Consider the following 26,606-nt stretch of genomic DNA (forward strand, 5'->3'; position numbering starts at 1 on the left):
ATTTGTTGCATTTTAAATCTTCCATAATGCTAGGTACCTGTGTGATTTGTTCATTAGGATTTATTATTAAGTATACTTACTAATTTAACTCCCAGCTTCTTACAAAAAAAAAATGGATTTGTGGTTAGACTTGTTGATTGAATTAAGAGCAGCTTAATCTACCCACTCCTGTGCAATTTGCCCCCCCCCCCCCCCACCTAAAATTTAACTGGATTAACTCATTTAACCCTCACGCCTGCCTTTGGTTGGAATCTACTTTGTGTCTCTTGGATTTACCTGCATATACATTGTATGCCTCCTCTCCAAGGTCAAAACCTGCTCCGAGGTGGACGAGCCGTAGCTCCCCGAATGGGCTTAAGAAGAGGTGGTGTTCGAGGTCGTGGAGGTCCTGGGAGAGGGGGCCTAGGGCGTGGAGCTATGGGTCGTGGCGGACTCGGTGGTAGAGGTTAGTCAGCTCCCAACTTCAGAGAATAGCTCCCTTTTATTTCTCTTCCTTCGAAACTCAGAGCCACTTTTCTGCACAGCTTCAAATCATATCATAGGCAAGCTTATTTGTTTGTCTTGTTTTGTTTTTTGAAACAGGCTTATTTTCAAAATTCACATGCTAGTTATGTGATGGGTTTCCCAGGAACTAATGATGGGTTGTTACAGAGCCAAATTATATACCATCTCCCTTCAGGCTCTCTCAAATTTAAATTGTATTGTTAAAATGACAATATGCTTGATTTGGGGTCATATCTTTCTGTCCCTGCCTGCCACCATGCAGCACGCCCCCATAGCACAGAATCCCACTTTGAGACTAAGCATAAGGGGGGGGGGTGTACAAAATGAAATAGAGGGTGATGAGATTTGGTGTGGGACATCTGGTAAATTAAAGACGAAGTTTGTTTCTCTTTTTTTTTTTCTCTTTTTGGAGGGAGGGGCGGGGCAGTAGGGGTAGTGGCCATGCCTAGTGTTGCTCAGGCCTTACTCCTGACCAGATATCTTGGGGACCCTGTGTGGTGCTGGGGAATGGGACTGGGGTCCAGTGTGCAAATGCTAGCGCCATAGCCTCCTGTACTGTCTGTCTCTCTCTCTCTCCAATCCTTAAACATTAACTCCTTTAATTTGATTTTGGTTTTGGGCCATACCCTGCAATGCTTGTTGTTTACTCCTAGCACTGCACTTAGGGAATCACTCCTGCTGGTTATCAGGGTACCATACGGAGTGCTGGGGATTGAGCCCTGGGCCAGCTGCTTACAAGGCAAGCATCCTACCAGCTCTGCTACCTCTCTGGCCCCCTCCCCATATTACTATTTTAATGAGGCTAGAAAGATGGTTTTGTCAGTTAACTGACCCCTTGCTGATCTCACCTTTGAAGCTTAGTGATACTTGTTTTGTGAACTTAAGACACAGATTGGAGAAGAGATTGATGATATTGCTGTTATTAAATATCGAATCTCATGGGAGTTTTCTGGCTTAAGAGTTTAGTGGAAAATTCCTAACACCACCTTTCACGGGTGAGAGGATTCTATACACTTAATAGCTCCAGTGTATATATTTGCTCTGATCCTTTTAAAATGTATGGTGGGTCTTCGATAATATATGGCCTTTGAAATTACAAGGAATAATAGATGTTAAAAATGAAATTTGATGAGGGCTTGCTTTCCCTCTCATTCATTATATGATCACTTGGCTTACGTGAAGCATAAGGTAGTTTGGATTTCAGGATGAAATAACCCGCTTCCAAATTATCTTGGTTTCTGAGAGACATCACAGGGTTGGGGGTAGTCTCACTTTTTAGAATGCTTGGGTTTATGTTATCAAGTGAATTGAAACCACCTCTCAGATAACCATAATTGTTATAAAGGGACTGGAATTGAAGATAGAAGTGGCTGGGACAACTTAAAATGTTTTTCCTCATCTCTCTAAATTATTCTTGTGTTTAGCCACTCTAATCTCCTGGCAGGGATTAGACCTCATAAATTTGAGGAGATAACAGTTAATTTTCTATAAACTTATCTCCAAGAAAGCTTATTTTGAAAACTGTTTAGCATTGCATTACTATATATAAATTTATTGTTTTATGTGAACTTAAATAATTTGTCCATTTCCCTTTAAGAGATTGAAATGTTCTTACATGACATTTAGATGAGCATGTAGTAAGGGATTCATTATGTGTGCTTTCCATGTGTTGCTTTCTACCTGGTGTGTTTCCTGTATTGCCAGATTCTCTGCCCTACCCTTCAGCCTTTCAGCTAGTCCCCCTTATGCTATGCTGAGGGGCTATTTGCCATGGGACCACATTAAACCTGCTAGTAACTATCTGCTTTTCTTTTTCCCTGTGCCAGGTCGGGGTATGATAGGTCGGGGAAGAGGGGGCTTTGGAGGCAGAGGTCGAGGCCGTGGCCGGGGAAGAAGTGCCCTAGCTCGTCCTGTGCTGACCAAGGAGCAGCTGGACAACCAATTGGATGCATACATGTCAAAAACGAAAGGACACCTGGACGCCGAGTTGGATGCCTACATGGCCCAGACAGACCCCGAAACCAATGATTGAAGCTTGCTGGCCTGTGAGAGACTCTTGTTCAAGTCGCCACATATGTAAATAACAGCTGAGAAGAAACCTGACTGATTCTGGAAGGACCGATTGATCACAACAGGCTGTGGACTTAAATTGCCACTAGTTTATATGTGTTTTGTGTGTTTCCTTTGCTTTTTTTTATACTGTGTTGTTTGAACCCCCACCACCACCAACTTGGGTGTTTTGTTGTTTTGGGGTTTTTTTTTTTTTTTTGCTTTATTTTTATTTTTGATTTCTTTCCCCAGATTTCTTTGGTTTTGACTGTTTAGCCCTTGTGGTTAGGATATCCTCTTCTCACCTCTGCCAGTTGGGGTGAGAATGGGGGTTCCACTTGTCAAATGCTCTGTCTGACATGTAACATCCTCTGCCATCTCTGTGGTCCCAGAAAAAGTCCCAAAGAGAGCTTGGTGTTTCTGATACTTAGGTTTTGAAGAGTCTCCTGTATAGAAACTGGAGCTCAATGTTGATATTTTGGTGTAGGGAGTTTGGAGAACATTGATACAGGTCCAGGAACTCATAACAGGTTATGAGTGGTTTTGGTTTGAATTACTATCATGTCCGCTGATAACTGCTGGGTCAAGTATGTGCACTTAGTACCATGGAGTAAGATTTTAGAAGCTTTCCTCTTGGTTTTGCCTTTTGTCCAAGGGGTTATGCAATCAGGTTAACTTATACCCACAGTCGGGGGAAGCAGATAACTTCTGAAGGGATAGGATGGTGGGGGGCTAACCTGATGTTATTCTGTGGGGTTATGAGCTACCATGCTGAAATGCTGTAATCCTATTTATCCCAAGCCAATCTTGGGCTTCTGTTTATTGGCTATGTTTGATATATTTCCCTTGAAGGTTTAAGTTCAGCCATACTCTCTGTGAACTGTTCAAGTTTCAATGGAATCTTGTATTTCTGGTTCATTATAACAAGAACTTGTTCTCTCAAATCCTGCCAGGAGTTTGTTTATTATGGCGTCTTCTGAAATGCTTTGGCAGCCTTAATATATACCTTCGTAGTTGTGCTATGATTCAGTGGGTGGGAAGAGAAGTGACTTTGGGACAGAGCATGCCCACTTTGGTGTAAGTCCTAAAGTGCTTTCGCACTTTCCTCCTTATCTTTTGTTCTTGTTCCTGGAATTTGTGTGTGCTTGGTTGTGTCTGGGGTTATGTGCTGTGTAGTGTGGTGCTAGCACATATGTTGGGTGTTGGTTTCAGACCTGCCCTTGTTGCTTGCTCACAACTTGCTCTGCACCAGAGATCACACTGTTGTGGTCCCAGGTACCAGAACCTTAGGGCACAAGCACACTTCCATTCTGGGTGGCACTAGGGATCAAGCTCACAACATCTTGCCAGGCAGATGCTTTTGCCACTGCTCCATCCCCCAAAACCACCAGAAATACCACAAAAGGCCAGAGGTGTGAATTTGCCTTGCAAGCAGCCAAGCCCAGCTTGATCCCTGCACTAAATATGGTTCCCAGGTACTTCCTGCCTGGGATCACACTAATGAGGATAGCAAGGAATAGCCCAAGTATTCTTCATTGTGGCCCTTTACTATTCTTCCATGCCACCACTATCCCCTGAAAAGAGTGAAATGTGAGATGCAGAATACAGAATTTTTAAGTTATTTTCAGAAGGACCCAGGTTCAAACTCAGGTACTGCATGTTCCCCAAGCAAAGTTGGGTGTGGCCCTGGGTTAAAGGTGATCGATCACATTACTCCTGTTATCCTTTACACCACTGCCATGAGCCTGTACTCCAGGCCACATCAAGAGTCACATTTGGCGCTTGAGCAATAGCACAGCAGGTAGGGCGTTTGCCTTGTATGTGACTGACTGGGGTTCGATTCCCAGCGTCCCATATGGTCCCCTGAGCACCGCCAGGAGTAATCCCTGTGCATAGCTTTTTGGTGTGAGCCCAAAAAAGGCAAAAAAAAAATTTGCTTGCCTGCAATCCTTGAAGCCATAACTTCTCACTGGCCATCCCCATGACTTGCTTGTGTGCTGTGATCCTATATGAAAAGTGATGACAAGTAGGAGAGAACAGCTATACTGCAATCAGTGCAGCTTGACCAAGGTGCATGTGGCAGTGCCCATAGCAGGCCCTCAGGTACGCTGGCCCTCGGGTATGTTGCACTACCCTTTATGAATTCAGTTAAGTAATGAATGGGGATCCCCCTCAAGAGGTGCTGGAGAGCACCAGATGGAATCCATGAAGGTTTTGTTGTGGAAGACTGGAGGTCTCCGGGGGTATGGTGCCGCCAGCAGATCAATCTGTACCTGTGAAGCGAGTGCATCAGCAGCCTCATGGCGCCTTCAGACTTCCAGATACCCCCAAAATTGCTGCTGTGCCTTTGGCCAGACCCCAAAAACTTGGGGCAAAGTTTACCAAGAAAGTAAACGGCGAAAAGTTAGGTGTGTGGGAAACACACCCACAAACCACCTCCAGCTCAGCTATATAATTGGAGGCAAGGCCTCTCTGGTTCCTGATTGAACTGCTTAATGGACATGATCCCAGAGACTCAGAAACGAATCTCAGAACCCAGTGGCTTTAGGTAGGAATGCGTCTGGTCTCTGCAGTAGGCTACCGGTGCTGGGCCAACCCAGATGGGAATAGGTTTCGTGCCTTGGCCTATTACCCCAGCGGCCCAGTGGCTGCCATCCGTCTGAGGCCACTGGATAGTCACATTTGGGCCCCCAGTGACGCAACACACAGGGCCTCACGGGATGAGGGTGGAGCCGGGCTTCTCCCCACCCCAACGAGACCCCAAGTCATCACCCACGAATGGCCTCTCTGGCTCCTGATCAAGCTGCTTAACGGCCATGATCCCAGAGACTCAGAAACAAATCTCAAAACCCAGTGGCGTTTGGCAGAAATGCATCCGGACTCCACAGTACGTTACTGTCGCTGGGCCACCCCAGGGAGGAAAGGGTGTTGTCCCTCCGCCTGCTCCCTCTTGGCGACTTGGTGGCTGTCATCCTCCAGAGGCCATTGGACAGCCAGGCTTGAGCCCGCAGTGACGAAACTTGTTGGGTCTCACGGGATGGGGGGGGGAGGTGGAGCCGGGCCTCTCTGGCTCCTCATCAAGCTGCTCAACAGCCATGATCCCAGAGACTCAGAAACAAATCTCGAAACCCAGCGGCTCTTGTCAGAAATGTGTCCGGACCACGCAGTAGGTTACTGTCACCGGGCCACCCCAGGGGGAAATGGGTGCTGTCCCTCCGTCTGCTCCCTCTTGGCGACTTGGTGGCTGTCATCCCGCAGTGACGAAACTTGTTGGGTCTCACGGGATGGGGGGGGGGAGGTGGAGCCGGGCCTGTCCTCTCCACCCTAATGAGACCCCAAGTCATCGCCCACGAACGGCCTCTTTGGCTCCTCATCAAGCTGCTCAACGGCCATGATTCCAGAGACTCAGGAGCAGATCTCTAAACCCAGTGGCTTTTGGCAGAAATCCCTCCAGATTTAAGTGTTAAAATTTCAGAATTTCAAAACCACATGGCCCTGCTGCAGCCACATGACATCATATGTTACTCATAACCAGCAATAGAACACAAATTGTCTATTGTTGCCTTTTCAGCAGATCTGAGTGTTGGGGTAAAATCTCAAATAATGGTGGGTCTGGTGTCGAAATAGTGAATGTGATCAAAGTAGAGAGAGTAATGAAATCATCTGCCCCGCAGGCAGGGGGAGGGTGTGGGATGGGGGTATACTGGGATTTTTGGTGGTGGAGAATGGGCACTGGTGAAGGTACGGGTGTTTCATTGTATGACTGAGACCTAGACCCAAAAGCTTTGTAACTGCTCTCACGGTGATTCAATAAATAAAATTATAAAAAATGAAGAAAAAAAAAAGACTGGAGGTCTCCAGGTAAATGGATATCCTGACTGAAGATATGGACAGGAATGTGGAGGAGGTCTGTAGACCATTTGCCTTGCATATGTAAGGTGCTGAGTTCCCATCCCTAGCACCACCATAATCAGAAGGAAAGATCTGGGCAAGACCCTGTGGAAGGGGGCCATACAGCATTTGCCTTGTATGTGGTCCACCCACATTCTATCTGCAACACCCATTTGGTCCTCTGAAGCCCCCAGGAGTGATCGCTGGTGAATGAGGGGAGGATTTTTTTTTCTTTTTGGGTCACACTCGGTGATGCACAGGGGTTACTCCTGGCTCATGCACTCAGGAATTACTCCTGGCGGTGCTCAGGGGACCATATGGGATGCTGGGAATCAAACCTGAGTTGGCTGCGTGCAAAACAAATGCCCTGCCTGCTGTGCTATCGCTCCAGCCTGAGGGGAGGATTTTTAAGGGAAAAATGGCCTGCTGTCTCCAACCTGCCACTGCCCCTCCATCCACTGAGGGAACTCTGGGGTCAGGAGTCCATTTTCTTGATTTTTTTTCCCCCGCTTTTCAACCATACCTCACAAGTGCTCAGGGTTCTGTTCTCAGGGAAAACCTTTTGTGGGCTTGTGGAGCCACATGTGCTAAGGATCAAATCCAGTTCAGTGGATACAAGGCAAATGCCCAAACCTCTAGTATCTCCCCTTTAATTTTTGTGGGGTTTTGTTCTTTTGAGTCACATGTGGAGATGCTCAGGAGTTTCTCCTAGCAGTACTTGTCACCATAGTTTTCCCCTTTAATTTTTGTACCACAGTGCTGGACAGTGCTTGGGAAATTGTGTGATGCTGAGGATGGAAACTGCACTTCCTGTATGCAAAGCCTGTGCTCTTAACTCCATGGGGCAGGAGCTTTTGTTTGTTTTTGCTACATGTGACTATGTGCAGGGCTTATTCCTGGCTCTGTGCTGAGGGTCACTCCTGGCAGGGCTCAGGGCTCAGCACCATATGGGGTGCTGGGGATCGACTGAGTCAGCTGTGTGTAAGGAAAGCATGTTAATCTCTCCAGCACCCGAAGAGGGTCTATCTTTGAATGCTTCAACTCTGGACTAAGATGAGTGGCAGACAAGAAACGAGGATTCTTTAATAGAAGGAGTGCTTCCCATGGAGCCAGGTGAGCTTTCCAGTTGCTTCCCCTGCCCAGTTGTTTCCAGTGCCACCCGAACCTATTGGGACTCAGAGCTTGTGCTTTGTGCCCAGAGGGCTGCCCCACAGCCTCCAGACCCATCTCGTGCCAGGGCTGTGAGCTCATACGTGTGACTTTCTCCTACTGAGAAAATGTCGTGTGAGGATTAGGAGGTTCCCAGTGAAGATGGGCACCAGCATCTTACCCACCACACCTCTGCATCCTGTGTCTACCCCCCTTCATGAAAGCACCATGCCCAACAGTGGGCATAAGGCACCCCCTTGTCATGAACTCTGTAGCCCCAATTTAGAATGTGCTCTGTTCTGAAGGGCTGGAGAGAAACAAAAATTAAGGCACTTGTCTCGTACTGGTCTGCCCAGGTTCAGAACCCCACAGGGCCTCTGCCCTGAGCCTCACCAGGAGGGAGCTCTGAGCACAGCTGAGTGTGGCCAAAGAAAAAACAGAAAGCACCATCTCCTGCTGTTTTGCTTTTGCTCTGTCTCCCCATGTGTAGTGTTGCAATGCCTGACCTGGAGCATGGGATTCTTCCCTCCCCCAGACCCAGCCTCTGGAAAGAACCAGGTCCCTAAACAATAGAGGCTGACTGAGAATAGGACTCCACACCCCATTATCCCACATGGCAGCACCTTGGCCTCTGCTCTACGCTCCTGGGGCCCATAGTTCCAGCAGCCAGGCAAGCAGCAACCAGACCAGTGAAATGGGTAAGAACCAAGAGAAAGGCCCTGAAAAGGAATACAAAGGGTTCGGAAGCTCTGAGTGGGGAGGGACAAGGTTCTGGAACAGTGCAAGGGACATGCATGGCACAAAGGCCTGGCCATTGTGCCTTCTCTACCATGGTCCCTACTGTAGGCCCAGCCCCCCACTCTGAGGCAGCATGGGAAGGAAGGGCAAGGCTGCCCCAGCTCTGAGGCCTCTAAGGATCCAGCTGCTATTTCTTACCCCAGAAATACTCCCATGCTTGCCTGGTTGCCTGGTTGCCAGAATAGGGACCAGCTGTCCAGGGACATTCTTGTCCCAGGGACACCTTCCCCAGACAGCAGCCTCCAGCTTCTTGTTAGGGATCTTTCCTCTCCTGTTCTATCTCTGACTTTCAGCTGCAAGTCCCAGTGGGAGACAGAGCTGGGCCCCACTGGCTGCCCTGCATCGTCTCCAGCTAAGCTCTATCTGCTCTCAGGTTAGAGTCCCGACCAGCCCAGGGCTCAGAAGCAAGCAAGGCAAATTGAACTTGAGGTGGAGACTAAGGCCTGGGGGAGTCCAGGAACTTGTGATGGGGTCTGAAGCTGCCAGCCAGTTCTGGGCTTCTGACCATGGGGCGGGAGTGGGGGTTGGGGATAAAGGAAAGTTCTCATGAGGCCTTTCTAAGGTTTCTTCACTTGGGAAGAAAATAATAGGGGCCAGAGCAATAGTACAGCAGGTAGGGCACTTGCCTTGCACATGGCCACCCTGTGGTTCCATTCCTGTTATCCCTTCTCTCTCTCTCTCTCTCTCTCTCTCTCTCTCTCTCTCTCTCTCTCTCTCTCTCTCTCTCTCTCTCCCTCCCTCTCTCTCTCTCTCTCACACACACACACACACACACACACACACACACGACAGACTCAGAGCCCTGTGTGAAGAGCAGGGCCAGGGGTTGCCCCTGCTCTGAAGATCTGCCTTTGCTTCACCATGGGAAACTGAGGAGCAGAGCTCCAGCGGGGCCTGCTGAGAGGACAGCTGGACTATCGGGCTTCCTGACACCTGCGCTGTCCCAGCACCATCCATGGCTGCCCCCTCCAGCACCCCCACTGAAGCAGCAAAGGCTCCCTAGGTCCTGGCCTCCCCAGACAGCACGTGCAGAACTTCCTGTCCCTTCTTGTACATGACAAACACACGAAGAGGGAGACTGTCAGGCTCCCACCCACCCCAATCAAAGCCATCACTAGATACCATGCCATGTCCTAAAAGGGGCCCTTCAGGGACCCCCGCCCCCTCCTCCTCATAGAGGCACCACACTGGCACAGGACACGCTGAGCCTAATGCCCCTTCAGCACTTCCTATTGGACCTGTCAGGGACATGCTTGCAGGAAGCCAACCAGCGCACACAGAGGCTGGAGATGGGAAACTGAGGGCAGAGAGGTCTGGCAACTGACACTGCCACCAGCCTCGGGGCCAATGAGGTCTGGTGAGCCTGTGCTTTGTGCTGTGGGTACAAACAGGGAGGAGGGGGCTTTGCACGGAACGTTTCATGCCAGGAGGCTGCATGTCTGCTACAGATCCCAAGAATAAAGAACTGAATCAACACCTCCCTTGGGCCTGTTACCAAGTTTCAGGGCTTCTCCTCCATTCTTGCCCAGCCTTTTTTTCAGAGGTGACCAAGGACCCCAGAAAAGATGGATTCTCCACTCCCTTTCACCATTTCTTTCCTCTAGCTGGGGTTTCGGAGCACAGGTGGCCATGGAGCGGGAGAGCCAGGGAGATGCCGGCCCCGAGAGATAAGAGCTGACTCCCAGAGCCCAGCAAGGGAGCCGATAACAGCAAAGCAGAAACACAAAGCAGGGTTTCCTGAGCAAAGCAGCCTTTGAAGTAGAATTCCCAGATAAGATATTTACCCTAGAAATTATTTGTCATTCATCTGAAATTCCATTTACTTCGCCAGTGCCCAGGCCTTTGATATTTGGTTTCTTTTCTTTTTTGATTGCTTTATTTTCTGTCTGGCAGCCCTACTTTCCAGAGGTACCTGAAGGAGCTGTCACTTGACTCAGGGGCTGTCACTCCAGGAATGTCATCCTCACCAGGCGGAGTCCTCACCAGCGTCAGCAGTGGTCATGCTTAGCATTATGGTCCCTGAGAACCTCCAGCCTCAACCATGAGGACCCTGTTCCTAGTAATCCCCCAGCCCCACCTTCTAGAAAAACCTTCCAAAACCTTCCATTTGAAAAAAGAGAAAATAAATAAATAAATAATAAAAAGAGAAAAACTCTTCCTTTTTGGCGAGACAACCGGCAGCTACACCCAACAGTACTAAGGGGAAGATGGGAGGGCACAACCTGGGGTGTTCTGAGGCTATTCCTAGCTCTGTGTTCAGGGGTCCCTCCCAGAAGTATTTGGGGGATCTTGCAGTGCATATGCCCTGCCCACAACACCTCTCTCCAGTCCTCTGCTCCTTCCTAGATGCTGTGTTTTTAGGAACCTTTTGATAGAACTGAAGTTGGTGGGTACCCACGGATGGCTTATGTGAGGCAGAGAGGAGAGAGATGGTCACTCTCTCCCAATGCACCTTTGCCATCAGCTGAGGACCAGCTAGGAAGGCACTTTGCAGGAAAGGAAAACCAGACCTCAGTTTTACCCAGGCCTTCCAGATCTTTGTTCTGTTTCAAAGAAAAGAATTTCAGGAGTACAGGAGCAGTAAAGTAAAAACAGATTTTATTTGGAGGGTTTTAAGAAAGGGAAGGAGGGAGAGAAAAGAGGAGAGAGTAATTTGCTGGAGAGAGAATGCAGGCTTCTCCAAAGACAGAGAAAGCCCCCGTACACATCTCAAGAGGTGAGATGCAGGCAACACATGTGCTCAGGCACCACATGTGCTCAGCCACTTGAGCTCAAGCCGCACACGGGCTCAGGCAGCATATACGCTTGCTTCCTTTGTTCAAGGTAGCTTTCATTGGGTTTTTCTCAAGATGCACCACATGGGGCTTCTACTTAGGTAAGAGTCCATTGCTGGGGTAGTTTCCAAGGGGGCAAAGTTGGGAGTGAACTTTGAATTTCCTTTCCTGGGGCCTTTGTTCCCGCTTGCGCTTCTCTTGGAGGGGCATCCAACCTTCTCTGGATCTGTTGGTGCCAGGTGAAGTCTTATCAGGCTCCTGAGTTCACAAGGTGGGCTCTTTGCAGCATTGGGGCTATTGGTTTTATTATTTTTTTCAGGAATTCCATTGCCATGGGGGGAAGGGACCCTTCCTATCTACCTACCTACATCAAAACCAATCAGCTTCTCAAATATAATCAAGCAAACTTGTGGGTTTTTTTTTTAATTCTTATTTGTTTGTCTGTGGGCCACACCCAGGATGTGCAGGGCCTACACCAGACTTAGTGGTCAACAGTTGCTCCTCTGAGAACTCTGGGGTGCCAGGGATCAAACTGGGGCCTCCCATCCATTCTAGCCCTTTGAGTCAATCTGAGATCCAAATAGATTCTGTTCTGTTTTGCTTTGCTTTCCTCTGCTTTGGTGTGTTTTGTTTGCTTGTTTTGTTTTGTTTTGGGGCCAAACCCTGTCGTGCTCAGAACTTTTCCTGGCTCCAGTCTCAGAAGTAACTCTGGTCATACTCCCGGACCATATGTGGTGCCTGGGATTTGAACTGTAGTTGGCAGGATGTAAGATAAGTGCCTTATCCCATGTACTATCTCTCCAAGCCTCCCCCCCTCTTTTTTTTAAACAGTAATTATCAGTAATCCTCAAGACTTTTTAAAAATCATCCCATACTATACAGATCAAACAACTCCCATTTTTTATATCCCCCGGTAAACATGATTCTCGTAAAGGGCTAAAAACACTAATCTACTTATTTTTTTATTCCTGGGCCACACCCAGAAGTACTCAGGACTTACTCCTGGCTCTGTGCTCAAGGATCACTCCAGGTGGTGCTCAGGGGACTGACTGTATGTGGTAACCGGGATCTAACCCAGGTCAGCTGCGTGCAAGGCAAATGCCTTATTCAACATACTATCTCTCCAGCCAAGGAATAAAAACCTCTATTTTAAGACCAGAGAAATCTATTTTAGGATTGGAGAGATAGATTGCCTTGCACGTGACTGACCCCTGTTGGATCCCCAACACAGAGTCTCCAAAGTATCAGTAGGAATGATCCCTGAATACAGAGCCAGGAGTGAGTCTTGACACTGCTGGGTGTGGCCCCCCAAACCAAACAAAAAGACCCTATATTTTATTTACATGTATTTTCTCTAGTTATATAATATAAAGTGAAACAAATAACTTGTTATTTTTGGGGGGGAGTGGAGGAGGTTGGGCCACAGCCAGAGGTGCTCAGGGGTCACTCCTGGGGGTGCTCGGGAACCATATGCAGTGACGAAGAACTGAACCTATGTTCGCCATATGAAATTTTAACACCCCCCCCCCCCCCCACACACACACATTCTCTCTCTGGCCCAATGAATGTGTCCTTTTGTTTTAGTGGTGGTGCTTAGGGGACCATGTGGTGCCAAGGAAGGAACCCAACTCCCAGCATGCAAAGTTGGCACTCCACACCATTGTGTTGTCTCCATAAGCTGCCTCACATATGTCCTTCTGCGTGTTTGATTTTACTTAGCAAAATGTCTGCATTGTTAATCCATATCTGAGCGTTTGTTGTAATTTCATTATTTTGTAATAGTAATATACAGTTTTGACATATCTTAGGGCCATTAAAGATGAATACTTTGGGGGGGCTGGGGTGATACAGCGGTAGGGCATTTGCCTTGCACGCTGTTCAAAAACAAAAAAAGAAAGAAAAAAGAAAAAGGAAAACATGAACGCCTGTGCTCTCAGCCGGTTCACCAGCTGTGGTCTAGACACGCTGACAGCAGCACACCCATTCTCAGAACATCTTGCTATTGAGGCACCAGGGAAAAGTTGATGGCTAATCATGTCTGCCATGGAGGCAGGGGGATGGTGGGAAAGGGAGGTTATACCGGGGATATTGGTGGTGGGGAATGTGCATTGGTGGAGGGATGGGTGTTTGATCATTGTGTGATTGTAACCCAAACATGAAAGCTTGTAATTATCTCACAGTGATTCAATAAAATTTAAAAAAAGAAAAAGAAAAGTTGATGGCTGCAGAGACAGCTTTAAAGGGGGTTGGGAAGGGATAAAACTACCTCAGCAAGCAACATCCCTCTGCATTCTGCATTAAGGCCATGCTGTGGTTTTGGTAAGCTCTCACTCAGACCCAAAAGTAGGGGTTTTTTGGTTGTTGGTTTTTGGTTTTTTGGGTTTTTTTTTTTTTTTTGGCTTTTTGGGTCACACCCAACGAAGCTCAGGGGTTACTCCTGGCTCTGCTGGCTCTGCACTCAGGAATTACTCCTGGCGGTGCTCTAGGGCTCATATGGGATGCTGGTATCAAAACCCAGCAGACCTGGGGCTGGAGCAATATCACAGCGGGTAGGGCGTTTGCCTTGCACATGGCCGACCCAGGTTCAATTCCCAGCATCCCATATGGTCCACTGAGCACCGCCAGGGGTTATTCCTGAGCGCAGAGCCAGGAGTAACCCCTGTGCATCGCCAGGTGTGACCCAAAAAGCAAAAAACAAAACAAAACAAAACCCAGCAGACCACGTGCAAAGCAAGAACCCTCCCAGCTATGATATCAGATTGCTCCAGTCCCAGCTGATCTGATTTTTTTTAATAAAGCAAACAAGGGGGAGGCGGTGGACAACTGGGGACATACGCATTTTCACCTTTGGAAAATGTAAAACGTGTCCACCATTCCCTAGATTTTCTTCCAAAACTACCAAGCCACGGCCTAGAAAGAACTACAACTCCCAGGAGTCTCTCCGCCCCCAAATCCTCGAACTACATTTCCCAGAATGCTCAGGACGTCGCCGCGATTTCCCGAGCGCCCCCTCGCGGAGCACGCTGACGGCGTCTCCGTTCCCAGCGGCCCTCGCGGCGGTGCGCGATGGCGGGGGCTGGTTCCGCCGCCGTGTCTGGAGCCGGGACCCCGGTGGCGGGGCCCGCAGGCCGCGACCTGTTCGCCGAGGGGCTCCTGGAGTTCTTGCGGCCGGCCGTGCAGCAGCTCGACTCTCACGTGCACGCCGTCAGGTGCCCGAGGGGAGCCGGCGCGTGGCCCGCTGGGGGGGACCGAGAACGGACTAGGGGGTCTCAGTTTCTCCGTCTGTATTTGGGGATGAAGGAAGGGGGGCGGCTCCGGCCTCTGGGAGCTCCTGGGAAGCCGTCGGTGCCCCGAGCGCCACTGCAGTTTTGGGTGTTTTGGGTTCTTTTTTTTTTTTTTTGCTTTTTTGGGGGTCACACCCGGCATTGCACAAGGGTTACTCATGCACGAGTTACTCCTGGCGGTGCTCGGGGACGCTTGGGATCGAACCCGGGGCCGCGTGCAAGGCAAACGCCCTACCCGCTGTGCTATCTGCTCCGGCCCCAAGACGCTGTAGTTCTTGTGTCTCTTTGCAGAGAGAGCCAGGTAGAGCTTCGGGAGCAAATTGACAACCTGGCCACCGGTGAGTGAGCCGTCCCCGTGCGCCTGGCTACCGGGTGGGTTCTCCCCTTGCTCCCCGCAGCTCGCCGGAGGGTCCTGGTGACTGAGCCCAGGTGGAATCGAGTCGCGCCTTATTTCCATCTCCCAGAGCTCTGCCGCATCAACGAAGATCAGAAAGTGGCCCTGGATCTCGACCCCTACGTGAAGAAGCTTCTCAATGCCCGGCGCCGAGTCGTCTTGGTCAACAACATTCTGCAGAACGCCCAGGTAGGGGAACGTGCCTCCCCTCCACACCCCCCCACCCCACCAGTCCACTCTTGCTCTGTTTCAAGTCCGTGTCTTTAGAGACTTGTTATCAAGTCTCAAACACACTTGAGATTACCGTACTTTGGGGAATTAAATAGTGTCAGTTCTAACAGGACATACTGTATTTATTAATACTAAGTGGCTGGCTTTTTGGTGGTGCCAGGACCGAACCCAGTGCGCCACACCTTCAAAACAGTTGCTTTGCCCAACCACCTCCCCTGACACCTGGTGGCTGTAGTTTTCTGTTCAGTTCTGAGAAGTTGGACTCTGTTACAGACCCAATCTAAAATATTTCCCAGCACAAGGCAATTTATAAAATCTTATCTTATAGGAACGGCTGAGGAGGCTAAACCACAGTGTTGCCAAGGAAACCGCTCGTAGGAGGGCTATGCTGGACTCAGGAGTTTACCCGCCTGGCTCCCCAAGCAAGTAAACAGTCAGAAGATGGGCCAAGAGCCTCGGAATAGCACAAGTCCTAATCCTCAACTGCCTGATGGAACAGTCCCCCGACAAGCTGCCTTGGGGCATTAAGTGGGAAGCCTGTAGTTGTACGAAGCACTGGAGTCTCAAGAATTTGTGGAGGGCCCAAACATGTGTGCGTAGGACTTCAGATCTGGACCCTCACAGCTCATTTCCTTCCAGGATAAGTGCAAGACTCTATAGTTTTTTTCTGATGGGAGCCCATCCCAAGCAGTGCACAGGTCTGGAGCCAGCCTGGCCAGCTCAGTGCTCAAGTTTGAAGACCACCAGGGCCAAACCCAGCAGTGTTCAGTGGGGACCACATGGTGTAGGGTTTCAAAGTTCAGTCCAGTGGCTGCAGAGCAGGCACCCCGACCACTGAGCTGTTCTTGACTCCGCACTTGAGGTATATACCGAAGGCCCCTGTAGATGCCCCACCTTCTGGCCGCTAACCAGCAGGGGTTCCTTCCATTACTTGCCTAGTGATTCACATCATGGGTGCATGTTCTCTTCCTGCAACTTGACTTTTGTTTGCACTGAGTTTTGGAAGAGAGCAGGCAGGTGAATATTTTGGATGTGCTCGGGGATTGAACATCCATCCACCCTCCCACCCCCTCCACTTATGTGGTCGCACTGGCTTGAATACAGCAGCAGTGTTGCTCGAACCATTTAATTCAATAAATGCTTTAAACTGTGTTAGTTTACTTCAGATATGGAAAGGTTCCAAGTCTTTGTACTTTTATTCAAATACAGCTTCAAATTGTTAGACACTATTATTTTCAATATGTAAGACAAAAATGTTGCCAGATGCCAAAGGAAAAGGAGTAAGAACCTTATCAGGAAGTACCTGAATCATGGGGGGGATGGGGGGGTGGATCCAGACAATAACAGTTCACAACATTTTTAATGACTCAGAGTACTTCTGAGAGATTTTCAGCTGGGGACTCTAGAAATTGCTGGTGCCCTGCTTCGCTACAGAGTGCAGGATGGCACAGGGCATTAATAGGGGACATCTGGCTACTAGGCCTGTATCGGAACCAAGTGGAACAACACCTCCAACGAGTCTCTTCCTGTCTCCCGTATCCCTTGGAGATGCCACTACAAAAAGCGAGGCACCTTAGGCTCCAGTCTTCCCCTTGGGATGGAGGGGTGCGGCAGGGATGGTCACTCCTGAGTCTCCATGCTTTCCTCCTCTTCTCCTTGAGGTGGTTCTTCTGTGTTCTCCTCCTCTTCTTCACCTTCCTTCTTCTCTGGTGGCTTCTCATATGCCTTTTCTGAAGGTGTCACTATCACCCCATCCCAGGTAGATATTTCAGAAGCAAGATCTGAAGTAAGATAGAGGACAGGATGAGTCAGTCAACCTTGCAGAGAAGGAAGAAATACTTAGAACTCAGTCGTGTAGGCCGTAGTAGTTACTTACAGCTGGCATCACCCTCCTGGCCCAGAATCTTCCGGAAACCACCGTGGGAGAGGATTCGGACCAGAGTTTGAGCCGTGTAGCACACCATATCCTATAGGACAGCAGAGTAGGGTAGTGAGCAAAGAAAGGACTTCATCTAGTACTGTCATAGGAAGACATTTTGGGGTTTTTATTTGTTTTTGCTTTTTGGAAAACCCAGCAGTGGCAGGGGGCTTATTCCTAGCTCTGCTGTATACATCACTCCAGCCCACTTTTTCATTTTTTAAAACAGGGCTTGACAGTGAACTCCAGCCTCACACATGCAAGGCAAGTGCTCTACTGCCATGTTCTATCCCCAGCCCCACAAACAATTTTTAATTTCAAGACCTACACCTGCACCCCTCTGACTCCCTGCCCACCTCCCTGCCAACGCCAGCTACCCTGAGCCATCTCAGACCTGCTGTTCCAGGGTCATGACGGTGTGGACTCGGAAGTTTCCACTCTCACAGGGGTCGGTGATCCCCACTGAGCCCGGCAAGAACAGGCCTGCAGCCAGAATCTGCAAGCACCGCCTGAGAGACAGCAAGACAGCAAAAGAACACATACCTGGTTAGTACCATTTGCACATGATTCTCTTAAGTAAAACAAACCCAGACACACTTCATTTTACCACACTTAGCAGGTTTTTAATTTTTGCTTTTGAGCAGTCAGAGTACAGTGGGTAGGGAGGGTGCTTGCCTTGCACACAACCAACTTTGATTCGGTTCCCACATCCCATATGGTCCCCCAAGCACTGCCAGGAGTAAATCCTGAGTGCAGAGCCAGGAGTAAGCCCACAGCACTACCAGGCACTACTGGGTGGGTGACCCAAAAACTGGAAAATTAACCTTTTTTCTTTGCTTCTGAGGCGACAGCTGGTGGGGCTTACTCCCAGCAGTGCTCTGGGGGACCGTGTGCTCAGAACTGAACTGAGCCTCCTGCACGTAAACAGGTGCTCTAGCCCTTGAGCCTTCTCCCTGGCCCTAACCACACTTAAACCCAAGGTCTCGGGGCTGGAGCAATAGCACAGCGGGCAGGGTGTTTGCCTTGCATGCAGCTGACCTGGGTTCGATTCCCAGCATCCCATATGATCCTCTGAGCACTGCCAGGAGTGATTCCTGAGTGCATGAGCCAGGAGTAACCCCTGTGCAAAGCTGGGTGTGACCCCCCCAAAAAAAAAGAAACCGAAGGTCTCACATGTGCAGAGACCGGTCTGTCCTCCACAAGCCACATACACATATCTTGCATGCACGAAATGCACTTTGCTGTGAACATCAATGCAGTGACCTGAAATTAACTCAAAATATTTGAAGCATACTATTAAAATTTTTAAAGGAGCTGGAGAGGTAAGTGGCAGGCGCTTGCTTGCCTTGTATATGACTGACCCTGGTTTGATCCCTGGCATACCACTGCCAGGAGTGACCCCTGAGCACTGCCAGTTATGGCCCCAAATTAAAAAACAATAACAACAGAAAATCCTGGTGGTACGTGGTCCAGTGCTAACATGTACATATTACATGCATGAGACCTGTATCCAATCCCCAACACAAACTAAAGCACACACACAAACAAAGCCTCTCAAAGCAGCTTATACCCACAGTGAAACCTAAAAACATATCATACCTGTATGCCACATTCAAGGCCAAAGGCTGCCTAGTAGGGTTATTCATCACAGCATAGTGTCCCTGGAAAATAACACGATAGGTCACCAAATTTCCTCCGCCCCTCTCGGAGAGCCCGGCAAGCTACCGAGAGTATTGGATATGCCAGACACAGTAACAACAAAGTCTCCAATGGAGACGTTACTGGGCCCGCTCGAGCAAATCGACGATCAACGGGAGGGCCTTTACCTTTACCTTTACCTTTAGGTCACCAAAGTGGCAATTCTGTCATTAATCAAACATGAGGAAAAAAGTTAAGCTCTAGCCGTTCAGAAGCAAGTTTGAAATGACCATTCAGTAACAATACAACAATATAAATGTGGACAAAGGTATCACAATTCAGATCAAACTATTGAAGACTCTTAAAAACTGAGACTGAATATTAGATTATTCGTCTATTAATGAGATTTCTCTCATACTTTGCTCCAGATGCCCTTTTACTTACTAGTAAGTCAAGGATCCAGGGTGTGAGGGGCTCAAAGCCAGGAAAACGAATTCTCAGGTCCTTCAGCAGCCTGATAAGGACCTTAACTCTGAAGGCAAAAAGAAACTAAGGATTAATAGTAGGGTCATGTCCTTCAACTGCTGAAATATAGAGCTTGCTCTTTCTAAAATAACATGTTCTTTTGCATGCAATTTACGTGTGATTGCATAAGGTAGTAATGAAAATCCAGACAGATTCACAGCTCAGAGATCCTGCCAGAGGAAATATGAAGGTATCCTGCTGTTCATGGTAGTTGAGAAGTCATGTTAAAAGATACTCACGTGGACTGCGAAGCATTTTCTTCAAACCACCGGGCATGTCGGATGGCTGCTAAGGCACTCTGTAACACTTTGATATCCACTAGGAGACAAGCATGACAGGCCATGAAACACTCCTATTAATAAGCTTTGCCATTTTTCTGCCACAGCCCAAGAACATGGGAAGAGATAACAGGATAATAGTAATTTCTTAAACCGGCGCATGTTCTGGTATGGACGTTGATAACAGCAAGTCCCTGTGCAAAACTTTCTACCCAAACCAAATCTAGAAATAAGCAACAGCCATGATTTTCTTCAAAAGCCAACTCCTCCCTACACCCAAAACACATTTCTTCAATCTTTTTTCTTAGGTCTCCAAACTGCTTTCCTGGTCACCCTGTCTTGATAATTTCATTAGGGAGGTGGTAAAGCTTCAAATTACAGAGAGCAAAACTGGGGTAAACTTAAGTCCCACAGCTTCATATGGAATAGCAACAAGCTAACATAAATGAACAGCAACATTGACCTTATTTTGCATTAAATTTCGCAGCAATGGAAAAAAAAGGACTAACAATGGAGTTCTGGGTCCAGTTTTCGGAGATTAGGTGGCACTGTTGTTATGAGAATCTTCACTGTAGCATCAGAAGAACTGATTTCAAAGCCAGTTTCGTTAGTCAGCATGGTTAAAACTGAAAGAAAAAAAAATTCAAAGTTGTCTCATTTCTATTAGATGACCAAAATTAAACGCAAGCTGCAGATGTGTGTAGGTGAGGAGATTGGGGGGCAAAAAAACAAAAATACTTGAGGCCAGTGATAGAACAGCGGGCGGGCACTTGCCTTGCACACAGCTATACCAGGCTTGATCCCAGCACCAAATACAGACCCCTAAACCTTACCAGGGGTGATCCCTGAGCACAGAGCCAGGAGTAAACCCTGAGCACTGCCAAGTATTCCAAATGCCCAAAAAAGTGTGTCAGAGCAGAAAGTGTTTGCACAAAGCAAACTCCAGTTCAATTCCTGGCACCCCACACTGTTCTCCCCAGAGACAAGACAGGCAGACAAGAGGGCAGGCAGATGTTGGGCATTGTCTGGTACCTGGAGCACTGCCAGGTGCAATCTCCAGCACTAACTAGAAGTGATCCTCTGGCATGCTGGATATGGCCCAAAGACAAAAAATAATAACAAAATGCCAAGTATGGAGCCAGAGAGATGATACAGGGCAAGGTGTTTACCTTACATGCAGCCAACACCCGCATTACATATGAGCAGAAACCCTGAGCATCATTTGTGCGACCCCAAAGCCTAACTTTGTAGAGAAAGGAGAAAAAGAATGCCCCATACATTGCTAGTGAAATATAATAGGTACCTCAATTACAAAAACTAAAGTAGCACTATAGCACTGTCCTCCCGTTGTTCATTGATTTGCTCAAGCGGGCACCAGTAACGTCTCCATTGCGAGACTTGTTGTTACTGTTTTTGGCATATCAAATACGCCATGGGGAGCTTGCCAGGCTTTGCTGTGCGGGCGGGACACTCTCAGTAGCTTGCCGGGCTCTCCGAGAGGGACGGAGGAATTCAACCCGGGTCAGCCACGTGCAAGGCAAACGCCCCACCCGCTGTGCTATAGCTCCAGTCCACAAAAACTAGAGTATCTTATGAAAATAAAACAATAAAGCAATTCCCCTTGTGGGACTCAAACCTAGCCTTGTGCAAGGTCCTCAGATTGCTCCCCAACACTGTAGGACTCTTCAAGCACTGCCAGGTGTAGCCCCTATAAAAATGTGTCAAGGGGACAGAGCGATAGCACACTGAAGAGGGCGTTTGCCTTGCACACAGCCAACCTGGGTTCAATCCCCAGCATCCCACATGGTCCCCTGAGCACCGCCAGGAGTTATCCCTGAGCATCGCTGGTTGTGACCCAAAAAGCAAAAAAACAAACAAAAAAAAAAGTGCCAATTCTAAGATGAAAAGAAACAGCACCTTCACTTCAGCACTACTCATGACAGCCCAGATATGGCTGGGGACATGGCGCAAGACTAGTGCAGATCCTTTGCATGCAGGAGCCCCAAGTTCCATCCCCAGCACCTAGTCCACCAGTGCTGCTGGAAGCAACCACTGAACACTGCTTAGTGTCACCCAAAATAAAAAAAAATCCAAAATAGTCAAGACAGCTGGAGAGATAGTATAGCAGGTAAGGCACTGCAGTGCAAGAGGCTGACCTGGGTTCAATCCCAGGCACCAGATAGGGCCACTGGGCACTGCTGGGAAATAAACTTGACCAACAAAAAACTGGACCCACTGGGGCCAGAGCAACAGCACAGTGGGTAATACACGTGCCTGTGTCTGACCCAGGTTCAATTCCCAGCATCCTATGTGGTCCCTGAGCACCACTAGGAGTGATTCCTGAGTGCAGAGCCAGTATAAGCCCTGAGCACTCTGGGTGTGGTCCCAAAACAAAAAAACCCTGCATCCATGCTTCCGTCTACTTGAACTATATGCTCATAATCACATTCTCTGGCCACCAACACGCATTCTGTGACAAACCTTCAGAGGGATCCTGTGCTCTTAGGCTTTCCACAACTTTGTTCCCTAGGGCAGCGACAGCTTCCACTGGTTGAGAAAAGGAGAATAAACATCCTAAGTATTTAATGAAACTTTACATACATCTCTAGGCTATTTTGGTGATTTCTGCCCCATAGTCAAGGCTAAAGCAATAGCAGGTAGAGGAAGAAGCATTGGAAGGACTGGAGAGGTTCTGCAGACAGGGCACTTGCCTTGTTTGCAGGTGACTGGCACCCATGTGGCCCTCTGAGCCCACTAAGAGGAAGCCCTGAGGACCACCAGGTGTGGCCCCTCCAAACAAAAAGAATAAGCCTTTTACAGAGGATGCTAATATTCAGACATTCAGGACAGTAACTGGAAGGCTGAGGGCACAGGACACCTCTTCTAACAGGGCCAGAGAGTATAGAAGTCAGGTGCTATCCCTAGCACAACAAATGGCTCCCCAAGAGTGATCCTTGAGCACAGAGCCCTGAGTACTTCTAGGTTTCGCTTAAAAACAAAAGGCCAAACAAATTAAAAAAAAAATTAACAACAAGAACTATGGTATTCTGGAATTGGTGGTACAAATACCATTTAGGGGGGCATAAGGAATAGAGGTGCTGTCCTGTGTCTAACTGCAGGGTAATTAGCATCCCTGGTCTTGATACCAGTAGCCCTTAGCACCTCTCCACTGAGACTGTTGGTGTCCCAAGGAAGGCAAGCTCACCCCAGGTGAAGAACTCCAGCAATTCATCAATTTCTCACAGACATCCCCTCCAGAGCCTAAACATTTAAAACTAATTTCCTTGGAAGAAGGTACAGAAACTTTGTACATCAAATCCATAAACATCAATACTACTGTACCATGTTACCCAAGCTGCGACCCCAGCACCCAAAGTAAAAGCCTACCAAACCCTTCCTCTACCCCTGGTCTCTAAACAGGACATGCACTCCAACCCAACCCTGCTCTGCTCTCAGGTGTGCTCACATGTAGGCAGGATCTTCAGGATCACCACTAGGTCAGCTACATTGTGTCCTGTGGTCATGGTTCCTTTCTTGTAGGATCCCACCTGTCGAACTTCTTCAATTTGCTATTGAGATTTCAAAGAGAAAAAACAACCTCGGTCATGAGGAGGGATGCAAGGGCAGGAGCACACGATCCATGTCCAGGGACCTCCAATTAGATCCCTTGCAGACCCTGCATGGTCTCTCCCCCAATCCGGCACCCCCCACCCCCACCCCCAAAGAAGTAAAAAGGCTATCCCAACTCCACAAAGAATTCCATTAACACAACTGCTTCTCACACAGATTTGGAAGTAGTGAGATCAAATCATAGCCCCCCAAAACAGAGAAAAAGCCATGGCTAGCTGCTATCGGCAATACGAGGACTGTCTGACACACAACTGAGGGCTGTCCGACACCCAACTGTATTTGCCCATTTCAGATCTGGCACTGGAGAATAGGCAACTGAAGAACTAAGAGGAAAAGGCCATGAAACTTCCATAGTACCAAGGCTGCCATTTCTAAACCTGAATTATATCATTAATCACCACTTTTATTTATTTATTTATTTATTTTTTTGCTTTTTGGGTCACACCCAGTGATGCTCCGGTGTTATTCCTGGATCTGTACTCAAGAATTAATCCTGGAAGTGCTCGGGAGACTATACTGGGATGCTGGGGATTGAACCCAGGCTATGTACAAGGCAAATGCCCTCCCTACCTGCTATATATCACTAGGCCCCTTACTCACCACTTCAAATGTCCCTGGAGCCACAATCAAATTATCAATCACATTGTTTATTTTTGTCACCAGGGAGAGAATAGAGGCCTGAAAAATAGAAGGAAACAAAAATACCTAAGCTGAAAAATTGCAAGCAACTCTCAGAGTCTATTTTCCCCTAATTCCTTCCATATAAGTTGCATCAGTATAGGCACAGGACCCCTGAAAAAGCAACCCTTTAGGCCTTGAACATGGCAAAACAAAACAACCTCTGAACCAAAAGAGAAACTCCTTATTGAAAATATAAGCACCTACAACCTGCTTATATATTCACCCGGTTTTCTCCCCATCACAATTACAACTAAGGAATAAGAAACTTTCCCCAGAGTATAACCTCACCAACAATTACTTTTGTAAAACAAACAAAAAAGTTATTTTTGTAGCTTACTAGAGAACTCTAGCAACAGGAAATCAAAAAATACACATACATGCATATACACACAATACCTGTTCAGCAGAATTAGGGGCAAGGTCCTGATTCCTCTTCAGCAAGGCCTCACTGAAGGATGTTTCATCTGGCGCTGGTTTGACCCGTGGAAAAGCCATTTCACACTAAACCAGAAACAAATAACGATACAACATTTGCCAAAAACCATCTACAGGGAAGGGGTTTGCCTTGGTGCCTTTGGGTTTGTTTTGATTTTTGGACTACACTGTTGGGTGCTCAGAGCTTATGTGCTCAGGGACTGTATGTGGTACTGGGGATCAAAGCTGTGTCATCCATGTGCAAGGCAAGTGCCTTTCTTGCATGCTATCTCTCCAGGCCAGGCTTTGGGTTTATTTTTTGTTTGTTGCCTGGGACAAGAAGAGGGCTGCATCCATGAAAAGCATGTGTTTGCCACTGAGTACACTCTGGGCCAAATGTGTTGTTTCTGTAGCAACCACAGGAAAGACGAACATCTGAAAAGTTTAAGCTTGTTTTAACTCAAAATGTCTAAAACGGACCCAAACTTGAAGCAACAGTCATGCTTAAGTTCTCCTGACCTGTACAGACTGCTCTGAGAGAGGGCTGCAATCCCGTCCTCACCTTCCACTCCCCAATTCAGCTCTAACCCCAATCCCTCCTTACAGTCCCTGGAGACATGGACCCATCTGTCTCCCAGGTGACCTGCTGGTACTCACCAAGTAGAAATCAAACGGGATGTGTGGCACGAAGGGCCTGAACCTAGAACAGAACAAGCCTGGTCACTTGCACAGCAGAACCAAACTGACACAGGAAGAAACCATCTCCTTCTCTATGTAGGTACAGAGATGACGGCATAAGATACAGGCCATAGAAACAGTGAGACTGGGCTGAGGCCCACCGGGGTTCCATCCCCAGCATCCCATATGGTCCCCGGAGCACTGCCAAGAGTAACCAAGGACACCACCAGGTGTGGCCAAAATCAGCCACACATCATACATTGTATGATACAGAAGTACCTACATATGACACAGAGCCAGAGAACAAAACAACCCTAAAAACTTGCACAGGAGAACCAGACTAATGCAGCTGGCAGGAAGGGAGGAAAGAAATGAAACAGAAATATCTGTATGCTTATATGTGACACAGAGTTAATGTATGCCTGTGATATGAAGTATCAATATACATGATATAGAAAAGCCTACAATCTATGTACCGCATAGTGACATAAGTGTGATATGGAATGATAATTACCTATGTGGCATAAAAACATCTATATGACAGAGAGATCAATACCCATCATTTGTAGTGGGACCAGACCAGTGAAAGTGCATCTCTACCTACATAATATAAGCACCTACGTACTATGTATGATACAGGACTATCTATGTCTCCAAACACGACGTAGCCACATTCATTTATCTATACATTACACAAGACACCTATTATCAAGGTAACACATAAAAATACCTATTAACCTATACAACACGGAGTCTAAATACCTATTAACCTATACAACATGGCTGTCTAAGCCAGGACTGAGCCTCACATAAGCACCGAGCGGGAGTGGAGGGGAGGGGTCGTGGGGGAATCTAGGGGCGACCCCCCCAGCCCCGCCCCCACCACGCGGGGTCCTGCAGGCGACTGAGCAGAACCTACGCGTCCCCGCGGGTCTAACTCACCCTCCGCCAGGGCCGCCTCTGGAACCGAACCGCCCGCCACGGCCACGGCCTCTATCGCCCCTGGAATGAGAGGGGCGCCGCTGGTGTCTGCGTCCTTAGGGGGGGCCCCTCTCCGCACGCCCCTCCGCCTCTACACAGCCCCGAGCCACCAAGGCGCAGGCGGGTCCCGGCTCCGTTCCCCGCAGGGCTCCGTTACACGAAGGGCTGCACAGAGGGTGCTCCCGGGGTGTTGGAGCACGAAGCGCTGCAGAGGAATGCTCCTCCCGGGATGCTGGAGCGGGGGATGTTCCCCGGGGGAGGGAGCACGGAGCGAAGCACGATGCTCCTACCGGGATGCTGAGGGGGGGGAGAGGAAGGGGGCTGCTCCTGAGGTGCTGGAGGACGGAGCGCTGCAGAGAGGAGCACCTCCCGGGGGGCTGGGGCGGGGGTGATCCCGGGGGATGAAGCACGGAGCGCTGCAGAGGGGGTGCTCCTCCCGGGACCGGGGACGCCCCCTCGGCTTCGGGCTCCACCCCCATCCTGGGCCTCCGACGCCCCGCAATCTCCACGACCACGCGCCCCCGGCTTGGGGGCAGCCCCCGCCCGGGTCTCCGGCTTTCGGCTTGCCCTCCCAGAACCCGCGCTCGGCCCCCCGAAACCCTCCCGGAACGGCCAGCCTCACCTCATGGCGCCCCGAATGCCTAACAATGGAGCTTGTACCAACCGCCCCTCCGCTCCGCTGAGCCACAACTGGGAAGGCGGCCTGCCGGCGTGTCCCAACAAAACCCCGCGGGATTGGCTCCCGCCCTGCTCCGCCGCCGATGCCTATTGGTCCACCCAGCAAGCAGG

General features: G+C 48.8%; 4 protein-coding genes across 10 annotated transcripts in view; 3 read left to right on the plus strand and 1 right to left on the minus strand.

The window, feature by feature from the left end:
- The window catches only part of FMO5 (flavin containing dimethylaniline monoxygenase 5), a 241,443-nt gene that overhangs the window by 212,802 nt on the left and 2,035 nt on the right, over positions 1-26,606 (plus strand). The window lies entirely within an intron of this gene.
- Positions 1-26,606, plus strand: part of CHTOP (chromatin target of PRMT1) — a 51,535-nt gene that overhangs the window by 5,099 nt on the left and 19,830 nt on the right. For 3 of the 7 annotated variants that reach the window (XM_056123842.1, XM_056123836.1, XM_056123837.1), the window contains 2 exons: positions 308-445; positions 2,331-3,497. In XM_056123842.1, coding sequence (XP_055979817.1) covers positions 308-445; positions 2,331-2,536 — 344 coding nt within the window. In that variant the 3' untranslated portion in view covers positions 2,537-3,497. Of the gene's footprint in view, positions 1-307; positions 446-2,330; positions 3,498-26,606 lie in introns of those variants that run through there. The other 4 variants (XM_056123838.1, XM_056123839.1, XR_008793730.1 and 1 more) reach the window with 3 other exon arrangements.
- On the plus strand, positions 14,198-16,241 carry SNAPIN (SNAP associated protein). Its single transcript, XM_056123843.1, has 4 exons — positions 14,198-14,374; positions 14,741-14,787; positions 14,914-15,032; positions 15,403-16,241. The coding sequence occupies exons 1-4, from the start codon at positions 14,232-14,234 to the stop codon at positions 15,502-15,504; spliced, it is 411 nt and encodes a 136-aa protein (XP_055979818.1). The 5' UTR covers positions 14,198-14,231; the 3' UTR covers positions 15,505-16,241.
- On the minus strand, positions 16,185-26,533 carry ILF2 (interleukin enhancer binding factor 2). The gene is made up of 14 exons (XM_056123833.1): positions 26,440-26,533; positions 25,779-25,838; positions 24,816-24,858; positions 24,141-24,245; positions 23,664-23,741; positions 22,900-23,002; positions 21,915-21,980; positions 19,943-20,059; positions 19,395-19,473; positions 19,075-19,162; positions 18,592-18,653; positions 17,387-17,501; positions 16,951-17,041; positions 16,185-16,855 (listed from the first exon to the last, which is right to left on the minus strand). Exons 1-14 carry the CDS (start codon positions 26,442-26,444, stop codon positions 16,695-16,697), a joined length of 1,173 nt encoding a protein of 390 aa, XP_055979808.1. The 5' UTR covers positions 26,445-26,533; the 3' UTR covers positions 16,185-16,694.

Source organism: Sorex fumeus, unplaced genomic scaffold, assembly GCF_029834395.1.
Source record: "Sorex fumeus unplaced genomic scaffold, SorFum_2.1 ptg000047l, whole genome shotgun sequence".
Lineage (NCBI taxonomy): Eukaryota > Metazoa > Chordata > Mammalia > Eulipotyphla > Soricidae > Sorex > Sorex fumeus.

Bases quoted from the DNA above. Each gene is read 5' to 3' on its own strand.
- SNAPIN (XM_056123843.1), top strand. From the start codon at position 14,232: ATGGCGGGGGCTGGTTCCGCCGCCGTGTCTGGAGCCGGGACCCCGGTG. The intron at 14,788-14,913 runs GTGAGTGAGCCG...TCCATCTCCCAG, and splicing joins AATTGACAACCTGGCCACCG to AGCTCTGCCGCATCAACGAA. The intron at 15,033-15,402 runs GTAGGGGAACGT...CTTATCTTATAG, and splicing joins ACATTCTGCAGAACGCCCAG to GAACGGCTGAGGAGGCTAAA.
- ILF2 (XM_056123833.1), bottom strand. The intron at 18,654-19,074 runs GTAAGTAAAAGG...GTTATTTTCCAG, and splicing joins CCTGGATCCTTGACTTACTA to GGACACTATGCTGTGATGAA. The intron at 16,856-16,950 runs GTAAGTAACTAC...ATCTTACTTCAG, and splicing joins CCAGGAGGGTGATGCCAGCT to ATCTTGCTTCTGAAATATCT.